At 41.5% G+C, this 23,174-nt stretch overlaps 1 protein-coding gene across 1 annotated transcript; it reads right to left on the bottom strand.

The window, feature by feature from the left end:
* Nucleotides 1–417: 417 nt before the first annotated feature.
* Nucleotides 418–22,857, bottom strand: NFE2L3 (NFE2 like bZIP transcription factor 3). Its single transcript, XM_074943537.1, is given in 9 exon segments — nucleotides 418–771; nucleotides 773–1,084; nucleotides 1,086–1,664; nucleotides 4,111–4,219; nucleotides 4,307–4,311; nucleotides 4,640–4,723; nucleotides 6,025–6,198; nucleotides 22,332–22,596; nucleotides 22,598–22,857. Coding segments are annotated over 9 exon segments (2,142 nt in total).
* Between the last annotated feature and the right edge of the window lie 317 nt (nucleotides 22,858–23,174).

Below are 23,174 nucleotides of genomic sequence, written 5' to 3' on the forward strand. Positions count from 1 at the left end.
TTTAAGCCAAACCTTTGCAAATCTAAGTCTTCTGCTTTTTTAAAAAAACTCTGCCAGTGCTAACAGACTAAATCAAAATCTAAGGCTTTACCTTCCAAGAGTCATGTACTTAGGAAAGAAAATACATTTTCCCCCCTCCATTTGCAACTCATCTCAATTTTGTGCCGACACCCCCCCCCCTTTTTTTTTTGCATTGATCCTTCAATATCTCTACCAGATAGGGAGAACTCTCCTAGTTCCGACTGTGACAAAACTTATATACCTGTCTGCCCCCTACAACCCTTTTTCCATACAATTATATCAATGTAATATTTATTTGAAAATACTGTGTGCAAACTCATTTTATGCTAATATCTCCCCCCCCCCCCCCCCGGTCATCAGAATGAGTTCTAAATAATGTAGTGATCGTAATATTACTTATTTTTGTTTCCGTTCTCCTTGGTTATCTTGTTTCTGTTCTGATGTGACCAGTCTCTTAGGTATTATCAAAACGCTGCCATTACTACCACAATGAAGAGCATACTGGCTTGGATTAACAGGTCTTCCCTGGTCATCCCTTAACCTACTGAAAACTACATGATAAAGGTCACTTAGTTTTTGCTTCATAAGGCTAATTGATTTATTGCACTGAAATTTCTGCTTCTTAAGGCTCTCTTTTTGGGTATGAAGCTTGCACACATCCTCTTCCAAGTTCAGGATCACATCTAGTTTACATTTGCGGCAGTTCTGAGCAGCCACCTTGTTTTTTCCTTTTCGCCTTATGTCACTTATACATAAGTGATATTTCAGTATCTGTCAGATAGAACTTTGATAACAAGTTGTTGAACGCATCAATAGGCATGCTCACAATTTCATCTACAGAAAATGGAATTCTCAGGGCTTTGACATGGCATTCATCATGGCTAAGATTATCTGTGCTATTGAGGCACCTGCCCTTTACTTTGTTTGATTTCCTAGATGATGAAGAATGATGCTCAGAAGTGGATGCTAATTCATTTGGCAGCTGCATGTAAGTGTGGTTATGAAGAATATGTTGAAATGGGGGGACTCCACAATAGTCTGAATCGCTTTGATAGTCCATATTGGCAGTGTTTACTATGCTCTGGGTAATGACCCCCTACAGCTCCTAAGCCATCATGGGAAGTATATTCTATATTGCTACTGTAGCCAACAGCACCTTCATTGCAGGTTGAAACAGAAGATAAATCAGAATTGCTTGAAGAGGTTGTGCTCTGGCTTGAAAGTTCAGAATCTGAGTCAGGTTTTTCAAAAAGCTGAGAGACTTCCCTAGGATCAAAACCTTCCAGTGCTAATGCCATTAGATTTATCTCCTCAAATATGTTCTCATCAAGGTCTGAAAGAAGATTCTGGTTTGTTAGGTTCCTAATATCAGTAGATGGAAATAACCCCCAATTAGTCCCATTAAGTAACGATTCAGGGTTTATGATGCTAGAATTTAACTGCAGAAAGGAATCTTGTCTCTGTATACTCCTTATTTCTGGATTTACGCTAGTGCTGTGGTTTGATCTCAGTAACATAGCTTCATGGAGGCTGACATCATGGCTAATAGCCTGGGTCAAATTTACAGTGTAGTGAGAGGATGATGAATTCATGCCTCTGCTACTACTGCAAGCAACAGGTTGAGTAGCTCCCAGTGAAATTTCCTAAAAGGAAATGGAAAAAAAAAATACAGAATCAGCAACTTTTCTCTCACTCACTCACATTTTTTTCTTTCAGTATTCTCCCTACTATTAGAATCCATAATAGCACTAAACTTTTCTATTACCTGATCTGGAAGAACTATGTCCTACTTGCACACAGGGTCTATCTAGTCTACGACTATAGAATTTCCCACAGACTTCATCCCTTAGCACAGGATTGTGCTCTAAAATTTAAGAGATTAAAAACGTGAGCAGAGTCCAACCACTACAGTGCCGTCTTCCTAAATCTGCCGACAGCTTGAAACAAGCTGTGCGAGTTATGAACTACCCCATTCAGCGTAATGGCTTGATAAATGGTCCTGTTTAGTTTTAAGATGTCAACATTAGCTATTTTACTGATCATTCTGGAAGACATACCCTGAGAGTGAGAGACAAGCACGTTGACTGTATATGTCCTCATTGCAGAGAGAACTCAGATGAGCGGTACCTAATAGAGCCCAGCCCAGGCAAGAGCAGCCATGCTGCAAAGCTTTAGTCAAATTACTGTGTCCTGACTGGTGCTGCACTCACCCATGTGTGTTGCTGGGACTTCTGGGGGCATGTCCCATAGTTCTTTGTACTTTAGCAAGCTGAGCTACTGAGTGTTTCCCAGTGAATGGTGGGAGAACATGTCTCCCATTCTGGGCAGCTGGGGGTGGGGGGGAGTTGTGAGGGGGGAGTTGTGAGAAGGCACTGAAGGACTACCAGCATTCTAGTGGCTTAGCCTGAGTCTTCCTTGCAAAATGAAAGCATCACTTGGACTTTAGTTTTATACAGAAGGATGGACAGCTAGCCCAGTTTGAAAACACCATCACGCTTGGGTCAGATATTTGAGTGTGTGGATTGTAAAGGTGTTAGCGGTAACACCTGAGTAACCATGTGGGTTAACTGTACAGTAAAGACACACCTTTAAACTGCCTGCCTTCTCATCCACTAAAACAGTCCTCTCTCCTGCTGTCAAAACCTCCGGGTTACGGTCTCCTTCAACATTTATATATAAAACTCCTAGAATTTCCAGCTAACGCAAAATAGGGGGAGGCAAGATTGTATTATTATCATATTGAATTCATTATTTTCTTTCAATATAAATGAAGCTGCTGCATAACCTCCAATTTCCAAGTGCTAGAATGCCAAAGAAGCCACGGACCTTTGTCATGGCATTTAGATCCATACTGTTGCAGAGTCGACAGGCCTTGGTTATATTTTGTAACTCCTAATAGTACAAAATAATTATAACAGATTGTAATGTCCTGTTTATTGACTCAGGCTCTAGCACTCAGTGTAGCTGCTCTGATTTTTATCAAGGCAATGTTCAAAAAATAGTCTTAAGACTAACTGAAAGCTGGTTGGGGTTTTTTTTGTTTGTGTTTTTTTGTTTTTTGTTTTAAATGAAGTAGCTTTAAGCCCCAGAGAAGATCTGGCCAATGTCATTTTAAGCCACATTTTCTTTCTTGGGGGGGAACAACTTGCTATGCGAAAGACTTGGGCAAGCAGGAAAGACCTCACTGCACACAAAATACTATCAAATGCACAAATTAAAAAAAAATTTGAAAAAATATTTTCCCCCTTTAATCTCTGTTACATACCAAATGTTAGTAACATTTATGGAAAGTCAGACAAAATATACTTTGAAATGTAAAGTAAGGTTTGAGAATTTAGATAAACTCTGATTCCTTTACAGCTTCATTTGACGAACAGTGCTTCATTGTGAATATATCACAGTACATAAAGATAACACCTTTAGTAACATAGGATTTTTAAAACATTAAAAATTAGCTGAGAAGTGGGATGAGACCCTTCTATCAAATAATGAGGTTTTAATATTTTTCAGATTTATGTCCTCTGCTATTCAGATTTCTGTTTACATGCTGAAGCTATGCCTGTCCCAATATTTTGCATATTTTGAGGGTGTATTTCTGCTTTCAGTTATGCAACTGCAACCCCCTTTGCAAACAGTGGGATTTACAAACACATAACAGAGCAAAATTAGACCTACCGACTGTTCCAGTTACAGAACCAAGTCCGGAGCCAGAAGCTGGATTTGAAACAGAAAAGTATTATGAATAAACTAACAAGCATATAACAGGTCACCTCTACCAGAACAGGAAGAGTTAGGTTATGAAGTTCTGTCTGATGGTTATTTAGGGGGATGGTAGGAAGGATTTGTTTAAAGTCAGATGACAGATGCTTGGCTCTATCATCTAGCTGGAGTCAAAGATGTTCTCCACCTCATCAACTGTGAAGTGAATGGCAAGGTGTCCCCACAGTTAAATCCTACATATTTTCACTTACAAATGGGTTTATCAGTCTGCAGCTCATTAAGCAAATAATCTCAGATGCATTTGCACAGATCAGGGGTGTGTGTGTGTGTGTGTGTATATATATATATAAAGTTCTCTGCTACACTTACCTGTAACTCAGGTGACCGAAAAAAGTCTTGCCATATTTCTTCTACGGAGTTATCACATACTAGGCCTGCTGTAGACTGGGAGGTAGAGCTGGTGTTTTCAATTTATGCCCTTAAAAGAAACAGAAGTTTTTTTCCAAGATCTGTTGTTGTTTTTTTTTTAAACTGTTAGCAGTTAAAAGGCCCACGGTTGCTAAACACAGACTGTGAAAATACTGTCATGAGTATCCTGTTTTACATAGATAAACTGTCTTGTTGAATATTACCAAGGGGCACTGGGAAGAACTGGAATTTTTAAACAGTTTTCAAATGATAAGTTATGTAATTTTACAGATTCAGGAAGCAGGTAAGTAATGACTATGCTAAAAGGTAAATGACCAGAGTAGCTTTTTACAACAGAGTTTTCAGATAAATTACTGAACTGTCTTGTGACATACTCTCTGCTTACTCTTTAATTAAATGGACTATCCCAATTATCCAACTATGCCAGTTATAATCCATTGCTAATACAGCTGCGAGTTTTCACATTTACCTCTAGTGCATTTTCTGTCTGTGATGTCAACAGCAGCAAATAGTCTTCCAGCAAGGGAGAGGAATCTATGGAATTTCTGTTGCTCTGCAGTGGAGGAAACAAAAACACTTTTTGAAAAGCACAATTCTTTAGAGACAAACAAGAAGTAAAGTAAGGGGTGTGGGGGAAGGGAGCACAGTCCCGTCTCTGCTAAAACCAGAGGGAGAGCTCCCTCTCCTCCTACTCTGGTTTCAGTCTGGTGGGCTCTAACCATCAGACACAAATGAGTGCAAGTCAGCTAATGCAGATTCAATGGTTTGTAATTTTAAGCAAGGGTCTGAAATATAAAAACTTAAGCAAATCTTGGCTTTCTGTCACATCCCCACCATCATGCAGATGCCACCCCTAGCAGTCAGTGGCATCTCTAGGTTGAAGTTTTAGGTGGAACACTGTAATCCCATTAAAATTTAAGGTGTCCCTCAAGCCCCTGAGCACAGGTGCTCTCCTTAGCTTGCTGCTGCTTTAGAACAGTGCAATATGGTGAAGTGCGCTGGAGCTGTTAACCCTGCATGGAGCCATCGTCTGGAAGAGAAAATGCTATGCTGTTAGGAGGGGCAGAATGATCCTACAACTAAAAGCATCACGCCCGCCCCACAAATGGTGCACTTGTGCTTTCCTCCTCGACAAAGCTGCACCCACCTGACAAACAGCGGAAACACATTTGAAGCCTCTAAGTCCAGTAAAGGTTGAAAACAGACTGGGTAGTGACAGGCAGGGCTGCTGGCGAAATAACTAGAAATTAAATTCTCAGCTCTCGTGGCAAAGAAGCAATCCCTTTACTGCAGATTGCAAGGAGACATAGGCCAAAAGTGCTAACTTGATTTTTAAGTCTGTGCTTTAGTGTAACTGTAAAATGTGGCAACCTTAGTGTAACTCCCCCCCTTTCAATATACAACAATACTTGGATATTGGCAACCAAGTCATCCAAAATTTAATCCTCTAGGGACGAATCCTACTTCAAACATTGAATCCTGTGGGCATACAGCACTATCTATACCTCAATAAACCACATAATAAAGTGAAATCAACATAATTTAGCATCCTTGTCTCAAATATTTATGTGCCTAACTTTGAAAGCCTGGAGAGGAGGTCTGCTATCTTCAGAACTAGAATGAATAGAATAGAATAAAAACTAATTTTAAGATGACTGATTTTGGAAGGATTAGAATGTTTCAAGGTGAAACCATATTTGTAAAGGGAGCCTAACTTTTGAGAAGAATGGGGATGTCCTATTTAGAGTATCATCCAGACATTGCCTCTTTACTAATTTTCCTAATAGCACTCACAGAATGAATGATAAACCATTTACCCAGGGGTTGTGTGGTTTTTTGTATCATTACACTTACCATAGTGCTAGAATCTGTATTTTCTCTCTCTTCCCCCTTAGTTATAGCTTTTTTTTCATTTTCTTCATCATTCACCTGCTTTATCTTCTCCCCATCTTGTGATTCTGATTGTTCACTTCCTTTATGCAGATAATAGTAATCCAAAGCTTCCTGACCAGTTTTCAAGTCTACATCCTGAAGAGTCAGAAAAAGTATATTCATGCCAAAAATAATCTTTAAAAAGACACCCCTGCTTAATTCAGTCATATTATATAATTTCCAGTGAAACATATATCTGATCATATATAAATGTCATAACATGACAAGCTGAGAATAGGACTGAAGTAGGACAGAATCCTGCATGTGTAATACATTAATGTACGCTCTATCTCCAGTTTTATATGGGGATACTGAACCTCCTTATGGTATAGCTAGACATTCTTCTGCTTCACTCACCAGCAGGGGATAGTTGAATTGCATAAAGCTGCAAACGATGACCCACAATTGCACTGGACATAAAAGCAGACACTACCATAATTTTTTAATATACAAACATGCTAAGCCATGACACACAAATTACATGAAATTGTGCTCATGGTGATATGGCAGGAAGGGGTTTGCAACTGCTATTACAGTAACTATTTTGTTTCCATGTAGGCAAAGTCCAGGACGGAGGGGGTCAGAATAGTTACTTTTGTAACTGTCTACATATAACTTAAAACTCCATTGCACGGTAGATACATTGTGACTATATTCCATCCCAGTGTGTTATTGTGGAATGTCATCCAGAAGACACTGAAAGCAAAAACTTTTCAATATTCTGAAATCAGAATAATGTTGTTTCTAGTGTTTGAGACATACATACTGGAACTTTCAAATGAGAACTAAAAAGACAATGTCTACAATGGATAATTCCATTCTCTAGAATGGAATGTTCTGCAACAGCAGAAAAGGTAGGTTCCAATTGAATAGCAAGTGTTACCTTCTCTGTTCCAAAATCATATGTTGGAGCACCATGAATTTAGGTTTAAGGCTTTATTGATCCCCAGACATGAAGTGTATAAATTCTCCAACTTGAATCAGTTTCTCTCCTATATAAAGCTTTTTCTGAACTTCAAAAGGTGTCTGGGTTTTTTTAAGTACAACTTGTTACAAAACACACTCAAAATCATCTGAAATGTCAAGAAGCTAAAAACATAGAAAGACAAAGTATTTTAAAATATACTAAATGTTCTTGGGAAACAATGTAACTTAGGACCCTAATTTTATTATATGACATTTGAAAAAGTTGTAAGGGAACCCTTAATTTTAAAAATAGACTTTTCCAATGGTAAACTGGCATCAAGTGCATTAATCAATTCCTCTGATGCAAGTCTTTATCCAGCATATAATATACAATTCCCAGATACTAATAAGGAGACTCCAATATAACTGCAACTGAGAAAATAGCCAGATATCTGGAACTGATCAGAGAACTTGCTTGTTATGAACAAAGATCAGGAAGCGATTTGTTTTTCCAAACACTTGCAAATTTTTCAATATAAATTTCCCCCCTCCGTAATGGAACGCCAGTGGAAGTCAGTTTAGGATGTGAGATTTTTAGTCTGCAATAACTAAGGTCTTGTTCCTGCACATGCTTATGAGTTCAGTAGAGCTACATCTGGTGCATGCAGTTATTCACACACACTAGCGTTTGCATGATCAGAGCTAAGTCTTTCATTCTAGAAAGAACTGGCCTATATTTGACAAATATTAATATAATTCATTACTATCTCAATCAAAAACTGAGATCTAAAATTATGGATAAATAGGTATAAAAACCTGCAGCAGCTCCCCTGGTCCAGCAGGTGTACAGCATGCTGAAAGCAATCCAGAGTGCTCAGCCCCAGCCTAAAAGAGCAAATCCACCCCCCAAGAGCAACCTTTCTGGATGACTGAGGAGTGGCATGAAGGAATCTTTAGTTTGCAGGATAACAGCCACAACGTGGTGTCCCGAAGGGTAAGCATAAATAGAAAATTATGAATGGGGAGGCAACATAGACAGCATCCTCAAGATTCCTAGCAGAAATGTAAAAGTTGCAACCTCATCCCGTCTCAGGGGATGGAGTGGGGTGTGGCATGGCGGAAATCGGCCACGGCAGCTTTGTGAACGGTAATGGACACATGTTTGCAGTGTAGATAATGCAAAGCTTTTGAAATTGCATTAGCCTACAATGGACATATGCAACAGCTGATAGCCTGCTATAAGCCTATTGTGTAGTTAGGCTAGCCTTTAACAGCTGTTCCATCATCAGGAAGACAACTCTTTTCTGATGCTTCAGAATGGTTAGTTCCTTTATAAGGGCAAAACCAGTAGTCAAATATTTCTACAATCTATAGAAGTCAGTAGTTTTCATGCCTTTACTGTCACCACCAATTCAAAGATAGCTTTCAGATCCTTTCCTATCGCTTCAGGAGGCCGGGACCAGTTTCGGCTTTAGCGTTCAGATCCAATGAGATCAATGGGGTGGGAAAGTTCACACTTCTCAGAGCCATTGTTTCAGATTGTCCGCAGACTCATGTAGACAACTCTGCAGGAGGCAACATTCAGTTCATATTTGGAAGATTTTCTATACAACCATAAGGGCTAGAGCCATATCATATTGCCTCTATATAAATCCATGGTATGCCCACATCTTGAATACTGCATGCAGATGTGGTCGCCTCATCTCAAAAGAAAAAAAAAATGTATTGGAATTGGAAAAGGTTAAGAAAAGAGAAACAAAAATTATTCAGGGTATGGAACAGCTTCCACATAAGGAGAGACTAATAAGACTGGGACTTTTCAGCTTGGAAAAGAGACGACTAAAGTGGGATATGATTGAGGTCTATAAAATCATGACTGGTGTGGAGAAAGTAAATAAGGAAGTGTTAGTTACTCCTTCTCATAACACAAGAACTAGGGGTCACCAAATGAAATGAATAGGCAGCAGGTTTAAAACAAACACAAGGAAGTGTTGCTTTATACTACGCACAGTCAACCTGTGGAACTCTTTGACGGAGGGTGTTGTGAAGGCCAAGACTATAACAGGGTTCAAAAAACAACTAAAGTTCACGGAGGATAGGGCCATCAGTGTCTATTAGCCAGGATGGGCAGGAATGCAAAACCATGCTCTGAAGTGTCCTTAGCCTCTGTTTGCCAGAAACTGTCAATGGGCAACAAGGGATGGATCACTTGATGATTACCTGTTTTGTTCATTCCCTCTGAAGCACCTGGCATTGGCCACTGTCAGAAGACAGGATACTGGGCAAGATCAGTGGTTCTGATCCTATTTATCATTGTGGGCCACATATGCAGCTCTCTATGTATTATGTAGGCTGCATCCACATAATATATATACTACCTGTATGGCCCTGAGGATGTCACATGGGCCGCAGCTGTGTGCTGATTGGGCTGCAAGCGGCCCACAGGCTGGGGGTTGAGAACCACTGGGACAGATGGACCATTGGTCTGACCCAGAGTGGCCGTTCTTATGTAAAGACTTACTCTAAAAAACAAAACAAAAAACAAAACAAAAAAACCCTTCAGATCTATAGGTTTCAGAGTAGCCCCTGAGTTAGTCTGTATTTGCAAAAAGAACAGGAGTACTTGTGGCACCTTAGAGACTAACAAATTTATTAGTTAAGCTCACGAAAGCTTATGCTCTAATAAATGTGTTAGTCTCTAATGTGCCACAAGTCCTCCTGTTTTTTTTCCAGATCTATAGGTTCTGAAAATGCTGCATCATGTTGAACAGGTTGAGTGTTTGACACTTCTGGATTAGTGCACTAAGCACAATGCTGAGAGCCAGGGAATTCCCAATCCCAAATTCTATTCTCACCTCTGACACTTGTTGATTTTAATTACACTAGACGATAGAATTTGGGAGTGAGTCTGGTTAGTGGATTAGGCATCAGCCTTGCATCTAGGAGGCCTGGGTTCTTAATCATGGTTGTGGCATTTGCTTGGTGTGCAACCTAGGACAAATCACTTAAACTCTCAGCTTCAGTTTACTAATCTTTAACATTGAAGTAACAATATGGACTTAGTTCATAACTAATGTTTAAAGAGTGCAAAGTATTAGACACAGGTGGGAAAGAGGTCTCATCTCTAGCAGCAGACAGTACAAACCAGCATTCACTGCCTTTAATTGCTTCAGAGCATGCATTTCACAGTGAGTCAGACGTTCCAAACTCGACCCTCAGTTATTTGTGGACATTGTTTTTATTGCTGGTTATTCGCTTTCCATTATATTTCTTTTTAAGCCTGGACTGGAAATATTCACTCCATTGTTCTTGTTAATCTGTGCGTTGTTTTGCTATGGGTTTTTTGTCCCTTTTCCTTTGTAAAACTATAGATAATTTTATCAAAGATAAAAATGGATGTTAACAGATTTCTCAAGCTACAGCTTGCTCTTAAGATAACATTCATTCTCTGTCCTGCTAAATAGATTTTTTCACCAAGTTCTCTACACTTTAAACAAAGTCAGACTGCACTTTACACAAGTCTACACCACATAGTACAAGACAGACCTGTGCAAAAGAGCTACAGATACTGCTTACACAACCAGCAGTGTCTATTTTACTATGCTTTGATTAAGTAATAAAAATATCTAGTTCTTATACAGCTGCTTACTATCTGATTACTGCTGCTACTTGTCTGTGTACTATCAAGTCAGTTCTCTACCTTCATAATGAAACAAAACATCCTTTTTTCCTCAGACACAGATGTTGGATCATATTAAAGAAGTCCTGTATTAAAATCACAAATGAGTTTGATTCCCCATAGTTTAAATTCCAGGGTATTACTAACTAAGAGGGAGGTCTGTTGGTTTTTGGCTGCTAATTGTGTTAGTACATCCTAAGACAGAGTCTATTCTCAAAGCAATACTTTGTAACAACAACAACTCACACAGAGAGAGACTCAAAGCGATACTTTGTAACAACAGAAACAGCACACAGAGACTCCCCGCCCTTTTGTTGTATTTATCTCGCTTTGTTAACAATTATGATTAAAATAGAGATAGAGGATGTATGTGGATGGATGCTTGGTGCTGATAATAAATGAATGATCAGGGAGGTGCCAGCCTAAGAATCCAGTGTCGATCAGCCGAAGAAGGTGTCAAGTGGAAACAACCAGAGGACCCCCGGAGGGCAGCTGGAATCCACCCAACAGCTTCAAGAATGGGAGAACCAAAGAACAAGATAACATCTGGCAGCACGGAGCCATCAGGACTGTGCCATCTGCTGATTGAGTCACCAACAGCATGATGAAGCAATTCCCATAGACTGGCATAGGAAGAAATTCCTATAAAAATGGATTCTAGAAACTGAGAACTTTGCGGTCCAATTCTGCAAACCAACTTCCAGGAGCATCAGATGAGCATCTGAGAAGGCCCTGCTCCCTCCTCATGTCCAGGCCACCTGGCCAGTGGCTTGGCACGAGCAACTCTAAGGCTGATAACTATGATGATAACCTTGCAGAACCTGTGTGTGTGTGTGTATGAATGAAAGTGCGAATAAATATGAAACTGAATGGAATGTTTATAGCTATAACTAACTGCTTACTATGATTCTTTCTGTATTCATAATAAATGTGGCATTTTGCCTTTTCCCCTTTAGTAAGATCCTGCTGGTTTTTATTTTATTGGTATAACACAGACATTTAAAGTCCTCTGAAAGGGACATTATCCTTTGAAATATAATCACAGTTTTAAAAGTTTGGAAGATAAAACAGTAGCACAGGAAATATCAGGATTATGACAATCAGGCTGCCTTGGATTACATATTTTATGTAATGCCATGTCTAGGCATTTTATTAAGATTGCTAAAATTAGTCAAGTGAGTTATTTAGGCTAACTGAATATTACATCCGTGGTTTCAAATGCTGCACGTGTCTAACATCTATTATTATTTTCAATATCTCAATCCTGAAAATTTACTCTGGGCTGCAAATAGGCACACGCTATTGAAGATACCCTTGTTGGCTTCAGAACAGTCATGACAGTCTATTGGATCAAACAAACACTTGGGGGCTGGGGGGGGAGTATTTACACAGCACTGGGTCTACTATGTCAACCATCATGTTTACTTGAAAACACACTATTAAGTGTGTGTATGCAATATATCACACACATTTATACATACAACTCCTCCCCCCGAATGCAAATAGTGATGGACAGAATTAGAAGCGAAATACATAGTGCTATGGTATTTTTATTAACTTCCTGCAGATGTGTAAACTACACAAATTCAGTTACCGTATAGTTCGTAACTTGAAAAATCACTGACATCCCTTTAAAACATTCAAAAGTTAGTCTTTTAAAGCATTTCTAGAAAATATTTAATAGACCTTTAGGTTTTCAGTCAAAGTGTTCGGAGCCGCCCGGGGGGGGGGGGGGCGGGGAGGAGGAGTGGAAGTGGGGCAATTTGCCCTGGACCCCACAGGGGTCCCCACGAGAGTTTTTGATGGCATTTCGGCGGCAGGGGGTCCTTCAGTGCCGCCAAACACACCCGGAGTGAAGGACCCACTCTGGGTCTTCGGCAGCAATTCGGTGGCAGGAGTCCTTCTACTCCATGTCTTTGGCGAAGTGCCCCGAAGACCCGAACCGGAAGGACCCCCGCCACCAAAGACCCCAGGCCCCCTGAATCCTCCAGGTGGCCCTGAAAGTGTTTGGCCTTGCATTGGCCCTCTACACCATGAGTTAATTTCAGCCTGAAGGAAGAACTATTAATAGAAAGGATGAAGTGATGTGTAAAATTGATTTTGTTCTGTGTTTGTGCAGTGCCTAGCCCAATACGAGTCATGGACCAGGAAGCCAGGTGCTACAGTAATACAAATACTAAATAATAAACCTTGTGAACTGTACAACAGCTTGTTTATTTACTATTCTCTTCTAACCCATTGATGCATCCCTTCAAACTGTATTCCCTCCAGAGTTCTCTTCATCCACTACCTATGACCAAATCTACAACAGAAACTTTTGCCAGTATAGCAATGTCAGTTAGGGGGTTGATTTTTGACAACATTTCTGTACCAACAAAAGCCCTCATGTAGTTGCAGTTATACCAGCATAAGAGTCTTTTGCGACTATAGCTTATTTTGCTCACCAAACCGGTTTAAGCTATACAGGCTTCTACATGCAATTTTTGCCAGCATAAGCTGTGTCTACATTTCTAGTGTAGACCCTTAATCCTCACTTTCCCCGCTACAGCCCCATCGCCCTCTTCTCTCCACCTCCACAGTCCTTCTGCAAGTCTTCTTCTCCCATTTCCTCAGTTTCCTCTCCTCCATCTTTCTCATTGACCTACACTTTGACTTCCAGCCTGTTGACTCCTCTAAGGCCATTCTCACTAGGTTCTCTGCCAAGTTCAAGGACCTTTTCTCTAGCCTCATCCTGCTCAAGCTGTCTGTTGCCTTTGACTATCAGTTACTCAATCCTCCTTGGGCTTTTGTAATTCTGTGTTTGACAGGATTCTCCCACTCTCTTTCCCTTGGTAGCTTTTCCTCTCTAATAGAGTCTCTCCGGGCTCCCTCCTCTTCCTCTTCTCCTACAACACCATACCCCTGAGCAAACTCATCCATTCTCATGGTGTTAATTACAGTTTCTATACTGACAACTCCCATATCTACCTCTGTTCCCTATCCTCACCCTCTCTGTTCAGTCCTACATCTGCAAGTGTCTCTGGACATCCTGGAAGAAATATAGTCTCTCCCTCAGGCTGACCAAGTGAACAAGGAACTTCTCTTCTCCTTCACCTGTCCTCCTCCCCCAAAATACCCATCTTCCCAATCCCCTCTTCATCATGGTCAACAATGCCCTTGTTCTCCCAGTTGGTAAATCACACAACCTTGGTGCTATATTTGACTGCTCTCTTTCCTTTTCCACTACTCCCATCCACGCTGTCATTAAATCCTGCCAGTACTTCCTCTATAAGAAAAACATCCAGCCTTTCCTTACCATCCTTACTGCTAAAACCCTGGTCATTTCTCATGTCAGCTACTGAAGTCTCTTTCTTTGATCCTGTCCAATTAGCAGTGTATCCTTCCAAGTCTATCTAACTTGCTGTAGAAAAGTCCTCTTCCCTGACCACTGCTCTAACTGGGTCACCTTCTCTTTGAATCACTGGTCCTGACTGCTGATCTGCTTCTACCACATCAAATTCAGACTTCTTTGACCTCACCTTTGCTCCTGTTTGCATTTCATTTCCTGCAATTTGCCCCCTAGCCTCTGCCTCCCTGGCATGCCTCAGCACTTCCCTGACTCTCTCCCATAAATAAAAGGAGTACTAGTGGCACCTTAGAGACTAACCAATTTATTTGAGCATAAGCTTTTGTGAGCTACAGCTCACTTCATTGGATGCATTCAGTGGAAAATACAGTGAGGAGATTTATATACACACAGAACATGAAAAAATGGATGTTATCATACACATTGTAAGGAGAGTAATCACTTAAGATGAGCTATTACCAGCAGGAGAGCGGGGGCGGGCCGGGGGGGGGGGAGAAAACCTTTTGTAGTGATAATTAAGGTGGGCCATTGCCAGCAGTTAACAGGAATGTCTGAGGAGCAGTGGGGGGTGGTGGTGGGGAAATAAACATAGGGAAATAGTTTTACTTTGTGTAATGACACATCCACTCCCAGTCTCTATTCAAGCCTAAGTTAACTGTATTTTCCACTGAATGCATCTGATGAAGTGAGCTGTAGCTCATGAAAGCTTATGCTCAAATAAATTGGCTAGTCTCTAAGGTGCCACTAGTACTCCTTTTCTTTTTGTGAATACAGACTAACACAGCTGCTACTCTGAAATCTCCCATAAATGCCTCTTATGCACCTCCTACACCCAGAGTGCCCTCCCACATTTTTGAGGTTGCATTGTACACATCAAGACACTTCCCAAGGTTTAGCCCTCCGACTCTGACCCCCCACTCTACTGTTCTGGCCCTCTTGCTTCACCTGGCTCTTTCAAGCCCTAGACACATTGCGGCTTGCTGTAAGACGCACAATCAGAACACACCATCACCAAGTCTTGGGTCCAGCATTAGTCAATATTTTCATTCATGGCACGGAGAGCATGCTTATAACATTTGCAGATGACACTAAGCTAGCAGAGGGTTGCAAGCACTTTGGAGGACAGGATTAGAATTCAAAAGGACCTTGACAAACTAGAGAATTGGTCTGAATTCGACAAGATAAAATTCAATAAAGACAAGTGCAAAGTACTTGATTTTTCAGGGAGGAAAAATCAAATGCACAGCTACAAAATGGGGAATAACTGGCTAGGCAGTAGTTCTGCTGAAAAGGATCTAGGGGTTATAGTGGATCATAAATTGAATATGAGCCAACAATGTAATGCAGTTGTAAAACAGCTAATACTCTGAGGTGTATTAACAGGCGTGTCATGTGTAGGACAGGGGAGGTAATTGTCCTGCTCCACTCAGCACAGGTGAAGCCTCAGCTGGAGTACTGTGTCCAATTCTGAGTGCCACACTTTAGGAAAGATGTGGACAAACTGGAGAGAGTCCAGAGGAGAGCAATGAAAAGGATAAAAGGCTCAGAAAAATCTGACCTATGAGAAAAGGTTAAAAAACGGTATGTTAGTCTTGAGAAAGGAGGACGGCGGGGAAGGGAGGAGGGAGAACACCTGAAAACAGTCTTCAAATATGTTAATGGCTGCTATAAAGAAGACGACACTCAACTGTTCTCCATGACCACTGAAGGTAGGACAAGAAGTAACAGGCTTAATCTGAAGCAAGGAAGATTTAAGTTAGATATTAGGGAAAATGTTCTAACTATAAGGGTAGTTAAACTCTGGAATAGGCTTGCACGTGTTTGCAGTGTAGAAATCCCTATCATTGGAGGTTTTCAAGAACCGGCTGGACAAACACCTGTCAGAGATGGTCTAGGTTTACTTGGTCCTGCCTCAGTGCAGTGGGCTGGACTTGATGACCTCTCGAGGACCCTTCCAACCCTGCATTTCTATGATCATATATTGTTACCAGCAATATGAATTTAAGAATTGCATTACAAAAACTAAATCTGCATTACTTCACTGAAACGACAACACTTATTGGAAAAAGCAATCATACTGTACAATTCAAGTAGTTCTAATTCCATGTAAAGACTTTCAATAAGTTTAAAATTAGGGGTCAGGCTATATCCTTACAGTAGCTTAGCTCCCTCAACTGCTCTTGTCTTAAAAAAAGATACCAGATTTTATTGGGCACTATTAACCAGACATATATAATTTCCCTAAAATAAAATCCCCAAACATGGACTTGTAGACAATTATGAAAACAAACAATAACATTATTGAATTAGCACTTGCTTCCTGGACTTTCATAATTTATAAACAATGTAATTAAATTAATAATTAAAGCAGGCATTTTAAAATTGTGTGTGTGAATTCAGTACTTGCACAAGGTACCAGACAAACACAGCCTTGGGAAATGGAGCTAAACTACACAGCAAATCCAGCTTGTGTGTGGGATATAGCTTTCCCAGCACTGCCTATGTGCCTCACCCCTGAGTTGGACAGAGTCCCATACAGGAGTGAATCAGGAGTTCAGCTTCAATGCTCACTCGGGTCTTCAGCATCTCTGCCAAGACTGCCAAATGTCAGGTGTAATACTGGTTTCTGTGATGTTGACCACATAGGCAAGTAATACAGCTATCACAAGGCTCCATATCCCATTACCAGTCTTCTGACCCAAGCAGTCCCCACCTGTTTCTCTTGAATGAAAAACAGCAAACCCCAATGCCTCGGAAAGGAAAGTTCTACTCCAATTCTTACATCCCACTCCTGCAAACACTTACACGAGAGTACCTTATGGATGTACACAGTCCCGTTAAATTCAGTGGTGCAACTCTCATGCATAAGTCTTTGGAGAACAGGGCTTTAGGTTGTGAACGTCTTTCTTGGACTCTAAGCTCCTTGCGGCAAGGATTGTGTCTTCCTGTGTGTTTGAGGATAGATGCTATTGCAACATGAATAATAAAAATAACACCATAACTTGCTATGCTAAGATCTTTAAAACTCCATATTTACACCTTTTAAGGTGTTTTTTGAAAACGGGTCTCTGGCGTTACCTGATTAAAATATGACCATATAGATAACTGTTGCAACCACATATTTGCAACAAATCTTGTACAAAATGTGGCATGTAATATGTCTTTAAAATGGTTATGATTTGCTGGTTATGATCATGCTATCTGTATGCATGTATCGTTTTTGTATTTGAAGTTATGAGTATTGGCTCTATACCTGGATTTCAAATGTTTGCTCTTGGGGTAACGCCCACAAGGTTGTTAGCCAGCACATCTTGGAGGGACTATGTAAATTAGGTGGCCCATCAAAAGGACACTTAACTCACAATGGACCACGGGAGACACCCATCTACACTGAATGGACTTTTCTGTGAACTTTTCCATTTGAAGTATAGGTAATGGTTCCCTGCAATGATTAAGCAAAATTATGCATGGACATGTGACTTGCTCATGTGACTCCAAACCCCATCTTTTACCTGTAATTTTCCACTAACTGCTGAGGGCTTTGTTTGAAACAATGGGTATCCCTCCACATGGCAGAAGCTATGAAAGGCCCTGCAAACATCTCCATTTTGTCTCTTTTCTGCTCAGATCTCTGAACTATGGACTTCTTTTAATGGGAGCATTCTAACCAAGGGACTGAGGTCTTTCCAATGATTTCAAAGCAACCAGAAACTTATCAAGCCAGCAGTTCATTCCATCACTGCTACAAGCCTAATGGAAGAACTTTGCATTTATTTTATGTATTTGATTCCTTTAAACAATTTAACTCTCACCTTTCTTTCTTTCTTTCTTTCTTTCTTTCTTTCTTTCTTTCTTTCTTTCTTTCTTTCTTTCTTTCTTTCTTTCTTTCTTTCTTTCTTTCAATAAACCTTTAGATTTTAAATACCAAAGGATTGGCATTAGTGTGATTTTTGGGTAATATCTGAATTATATATTGACCTGGGTGTGTGGCTGGTCCTTTGGAATCAGAAGAACCTTTTATTTGATGAGATTGGTTTTAAAGAACCACTCATCTTTACATACAGTGTTTTTGGTAGTAATACAAGGACTGGAATGCCTCAGGAAATTGCTTCTCTGACTTCTTGTTAGCCAGTGTGGTGAAACAGAAGTTTACTTTTGCTGCTGGTTTGGTATATCTTATGGGGGAATAACCACCAGTTTTGGGATGTATTTCTCAGCATTTTCTCCTGAATTTGGTATTCTCATTTGTGACCCATGAAGGCACGGTTACAGTGCTAAGGTCTTTAAAACTCCATATTAACACCTTTTAAGTTGTTTTTTGAAAATGGGTCCCACTCATTCGCTATACAAAATTCCAGCATAACCCAAAATATTATATTCTTTTTCTACCCTTGTCTTGGTCCCTTTCCAACTTTGACTTTTCTCCCACTCTGCATTCAAACCCCTCCTTTCTTACTTCTTGAGCAAATTTTTCAGTAAGAATCCATGGGACATCAATTTATAATTTTTGCATTGCTACAATTTTAAGTCTTCTGCCTATATAATATAATCATATGTGTGTGATCCAGGAAAAAAGACGTACACTTGTTTAACTTTACTCATGTAAGTAGTATTGTGCAGTGAGCAGCCTACTCACATAAATAAAGTCATTTTTAACATGCTAAACATAGTTCCATTAAGTTTACAAGGCTATTAGTCATTTATACCATTTTTTACTTTACAAGCCATATTTTTTTACCAGTGCTACTATTTGATTGGTTTGATTAGTAAGGCAACAAAACATTATTGTGAAGCCTATATTTTATTACAAAAATCAATTTAATGACAGTCTGGTTCCACAATAGTCAATACCAAGGCTACGCTGATCTCAGTTTGTTGTGTAACAATCTAATGCAGAAACACGTATACAGCTCTACTTGTTCTTAAAGACTGACCAGCCTCCATAATACTACTCTGTCTCTTCTCAGAGCACTAAAGAGAAAAACAGGTCAAACTGTACTGTAAATGATTGCATGCCCAGATAGGACACATCAGCAACTGTACTTTTCATTTACATTTTTAAATCCATTTGTCTCTCAGGCCCATGAATATCAAGTTCCCCAAAACTGATATTGTCTGATCCATGAGACTCCACAGCATGAACTTTGCTGGCAACCCCACCCCCAGTGCTGGATGAACAAAGTAAATCCAGTTGTTTTTCCAGTCAGTAGTTACCTAAGTCTCTTGACTTGTTTTTAAAGCCTTACTAAACCAAACAATATCCGAACAACAAAATACTTCCTTTAATCCCCTTACCTAGACTCCAAGCTCCAGTCCTGATTTCTGGTGGGGAGTCTAAGGCTATGTCTACACTGCCACTTTCAGCGCTAAAACTTTAGTCATTCAGGGGTGAAACCCCCCACCCCCCCAGCCACAAAAGTTTTAGCACTGAAAAGTGCCAGTATAGACAGCACTTTATAGCTGGGAGCCCGGTTCCTGGCGATAAAGCTACCACCGCTCGTTCAGCGTGGGTTGTTTTTTTTTAAATCGCTGGGAGAGCTCTCCCCTGGCGATAAAGTGTGTCTACACTGCCCACTTCACACCGTTGTCATGGCCGCACTGTAATGTGGGGAGTGTAGACATACCCTAAGAGTGGGAAGCTGCCAATAGCACTGGACTACTTTTCATGAAAGGCAGAAGTAAAAGCTACAAATTAGCTGAAGTGCCTTGTAATCCTATTTATTACTGCAGCCATATTTTTACAATACAGGTGGCCTTTATTTAACGGTATGAAGATAATCTTTTGTAAAAAGGCTGAAACTTCCCTTCTGTCTTTCATCTTGTGCACAAATGCTGGCCTTGAAAAGACAGCAGGAATTTCCCTAGAGGATGATTCAAAAACACATTAACAAAAGAGAAAATGACCATACATACTATTTTCAATATGTGAGAATTTCCCCAAAATCTGTCTGTCTGGTAAGGTAACTACCATAATAGAATAAATATAAAGAGAAAGGGTCTTTAATCCTATGAAAGAATTTCAAATTATAATACATTTTATGCCTGTTAATTTATTAGGAAGCTAGATAATTTGCTGGAGAAGACACTAGATTTTTCATTCTAGGAACCCATTTATGTTTCAGCTGAAGAGCATTGAGATTTGGGATTCAGTTTACTAATCTCTCTCTCAACCATGCTATACTTTAGCGAAGTAGGGCTCCAGAAAGGTCCCGAGCTAAATTAGCACAGAAAATGAATCATTCCTCACTCCAGTATAAGTGATCCCTTTAGGTTAGGGTGGAGAAACTAGTTCTGCAACTACCTACACAAATAATATCAATACAGTACAGAATCATAACCAAGCTAATCCTTGTGCAAAATCCTAATATTAAGAAAAATTAAGAGAGTTTTTTTACAATATAAGTATTCTTAATAATTAGACAGCATCAGTTGCTGCTGATCACTGAACTCAAGTTATTGAAAAAATCTTAGCCCTCAGAGATTAAAATCTAGTATGCAAAAGTATTGTCATGTAAGTATTATTTTACTTTAGATTGCAAAATATGTCAAATATGTTTGCACAACTCAATGTTATTATTCATCTATGTATCACTGCTTGCCACCATGGTATCAGATAGTGGGTTTATAAATTATTTAAAAATCAAAGCACTGATTCTGCAAAAATTACACGAGTAACTTTACTCCTGGGTGTAGTCCCGTTAAACTGAATGGCTCTACTCACATGCATGAAGTTACATGCATGTTTAACTGTTTTGCAGGATCAGGGACGTGGATTAAATAGGTTGCTGAAGTTAGTAAAGGGACACATATGGCATGTGTCTATAACTACAATCTAAGATAAACTGATCATGATTACCAGGTACAACTATATGTTTTGACGTGGTTTATGTCACTAATCAACTACTGTAATAAACCACAGACAGTTTGAAGTGTTTCATTTAGCACTGGTGAAGCTGGAGTTCAGCTCTGGCACAATAAAATGGCCGAGATTTATGGTGACAGTATTATAAAGATATTGACAAGACGAGCTATTAGACAGTGATGTACATATGGTCCACCACAAGTAGTACTATATAGCAAAAAGAAAAGGAGTATTTGTGGCACCTTAGAGACTAACCAATTTATTTGAGCATAAGCTTTCGTGAGCTACAGCTCACTTCATCGGATGCACCATACTATATAGTACTATATAGTGCAGTCCCAGTTTTGATGGATCATGGATAAATTACATTTAAAAGTGTCCATGTGCACACATTAAGAAAATACTTAAAGCTAAGGCCTTAATCCTGCAACCCTGATTTCAACAGAATTTAAAATGAGTAAAGTTAAGCACACGGTTAAATCTCGGCAGGACTGGGTCCTCATGGATATTCATGTGTCCCTGCTTATTTTGTTAAAAACTGTAGTCTGCTTGCTGACCCAGTTGTTCATCAGCTTTTGTTAGATTATAACCTTCGCAGAGCTAAAATTACTTATTTATTTGGTCTACATTACTTACAATCAGTGTGTACAGTTAGGGTGCTAGAGTGAATAAAGTAGATAATGGAACCTTGTTATCGGTATAGACTTTTTTAGCACACACCCAAGATCATTTGGAATTGAAGGTCTTTTTACAGACAGCAGAAAAGTCACCCTGTGTCTTCACTTCTTGAAAAAGCTCTGACAGTTTAAGAAGCTGCCTCCTTTTCCTTCCCTTTCCTCCTTTTGTTACAGGATACACAGTATTACCTTCAGATTAAACCTCTGTCTCCTCCTCAGCTGGGGCATCATGAAAGAAAGAAGCATTTTGAGATCCAAGCTTCCTGGAAGTTCGGCATGGGTGTGTCAGCAGCTTAACATTTAGGATTTGTCACATTACAGGGGCAGGTGCAAGTTGGGGCATTCAGATCCAAACCCAAACCACCTCCTGCCAAACTTTGTTTTGTGGAAGGCGGGGAGACCAGCTGGTCCTAGCATTCCAGGCCCCTCCCCAGCAGTTCTGCAACACGGTGTAATACCCGGTTATTTCATAAGCAGAAAAGGGGAAAGTGTGAGGAGCATCTGCCCTGGATGCATCCTCGAGGTAGGGTGGGGATGTGTGTGTCGATCCCAGCCCCCTTTATGCTTGGGGGTCCCCTTGGCAGGCGGGACGCCTTCTCCTCCTCTCCGATCTGCAGATACCCGCTTTCAGCCGCAGAAGGTGCGCGAAGGGGAGGCAGGTCTTCTCCCCACCTCCCCGGCCCTGTCGGTCCCCACGCTACCTCTGGACTCCAAACCCCAGGCGGCGAGCGATGCTCTGTGTCCTCCCCTGCCCCTTACCTCTAGGGTAGGGCAGTCACTTCCCCCAGGGCTGGGCTCGGCTCCGAGGGCCGCTGCAGCTTCTCCAGCCCCTTCCTCCTGGGCCTGCTGCTGCACGCTGCTCCCCCGGGCGGAGCGGGGGCGCCCGGGGCCCTCCTGGGCACCGCTCTCGCTGGGGGCATCTCCCCGGGCGCCACTGACTGGCGAGGAGGGGAGCGCCCCATTCTCCTCGCCGGCCACGGCGTGCACCAGCCAGGCGTCCAGGCGGGTGCTGGGGATGTAAGGGCAGCAGCAGCCGGTCCCAGTCCCGCTCCGGGCACTTGGGGTGGGGAGGGCTGCTCCCCGCGCCCGCGTGGAAAGCGTCCAGGGCCCGGCGCCGGGGCAGATCCGGGTCCAGCCGCAGCCCCGCCAGGCTGAGCAGGAGGGCGACCTGCAGCAGCAGCCCCTCCTCGGAGCAGCAGCGCCTAATCAGGGGCTTCAGCTCCGCTCGGGCAGCTCCCCCAGCGGCTCGCAGCAGCCGGCCCCAGGGGAGGCCGGGGCAGCACATGTCTGTGCCGGGAAGGGAAAGAGAAACCAGACACAGGAGCCCAGCGCGCTGCGGCCGCTCGGGCTCCCGCAGCGAGCCACAAAGGGACCGGCCCCCCCTCCGACCGGCCCTTCCCTAGGCGGGCGAGCGCGAGGGGGCGGGCTGGGGTACCCTCTGCCCCACACTCCGGCACCCTCCGGCCCTGGCCGCGGAGAGAGGCAGCCGGAGTGTGGGGCGGAGCCTTCCCGCTTCAGGCCGGGCCACAGCCCTTGGAGCCCGCATGTGGCCTGGGGAGGGACGGACTTGCCCCTCCAGCGGCACGTGCTCGAGACACTCAG

Source organism: Natator depressus, chromosome 2 (assembly GCF_965152275.1).
Source record: "Natator depressus isolate rNatDep1 chromosome 2, rNatDep2.hap1, whole genome shotgun sequence".
Taxonomy (NCBI): Eukaryota; Metazoa; Chordata; order Testudines; family Cheloniidae; genus Natator; species Natator depressus.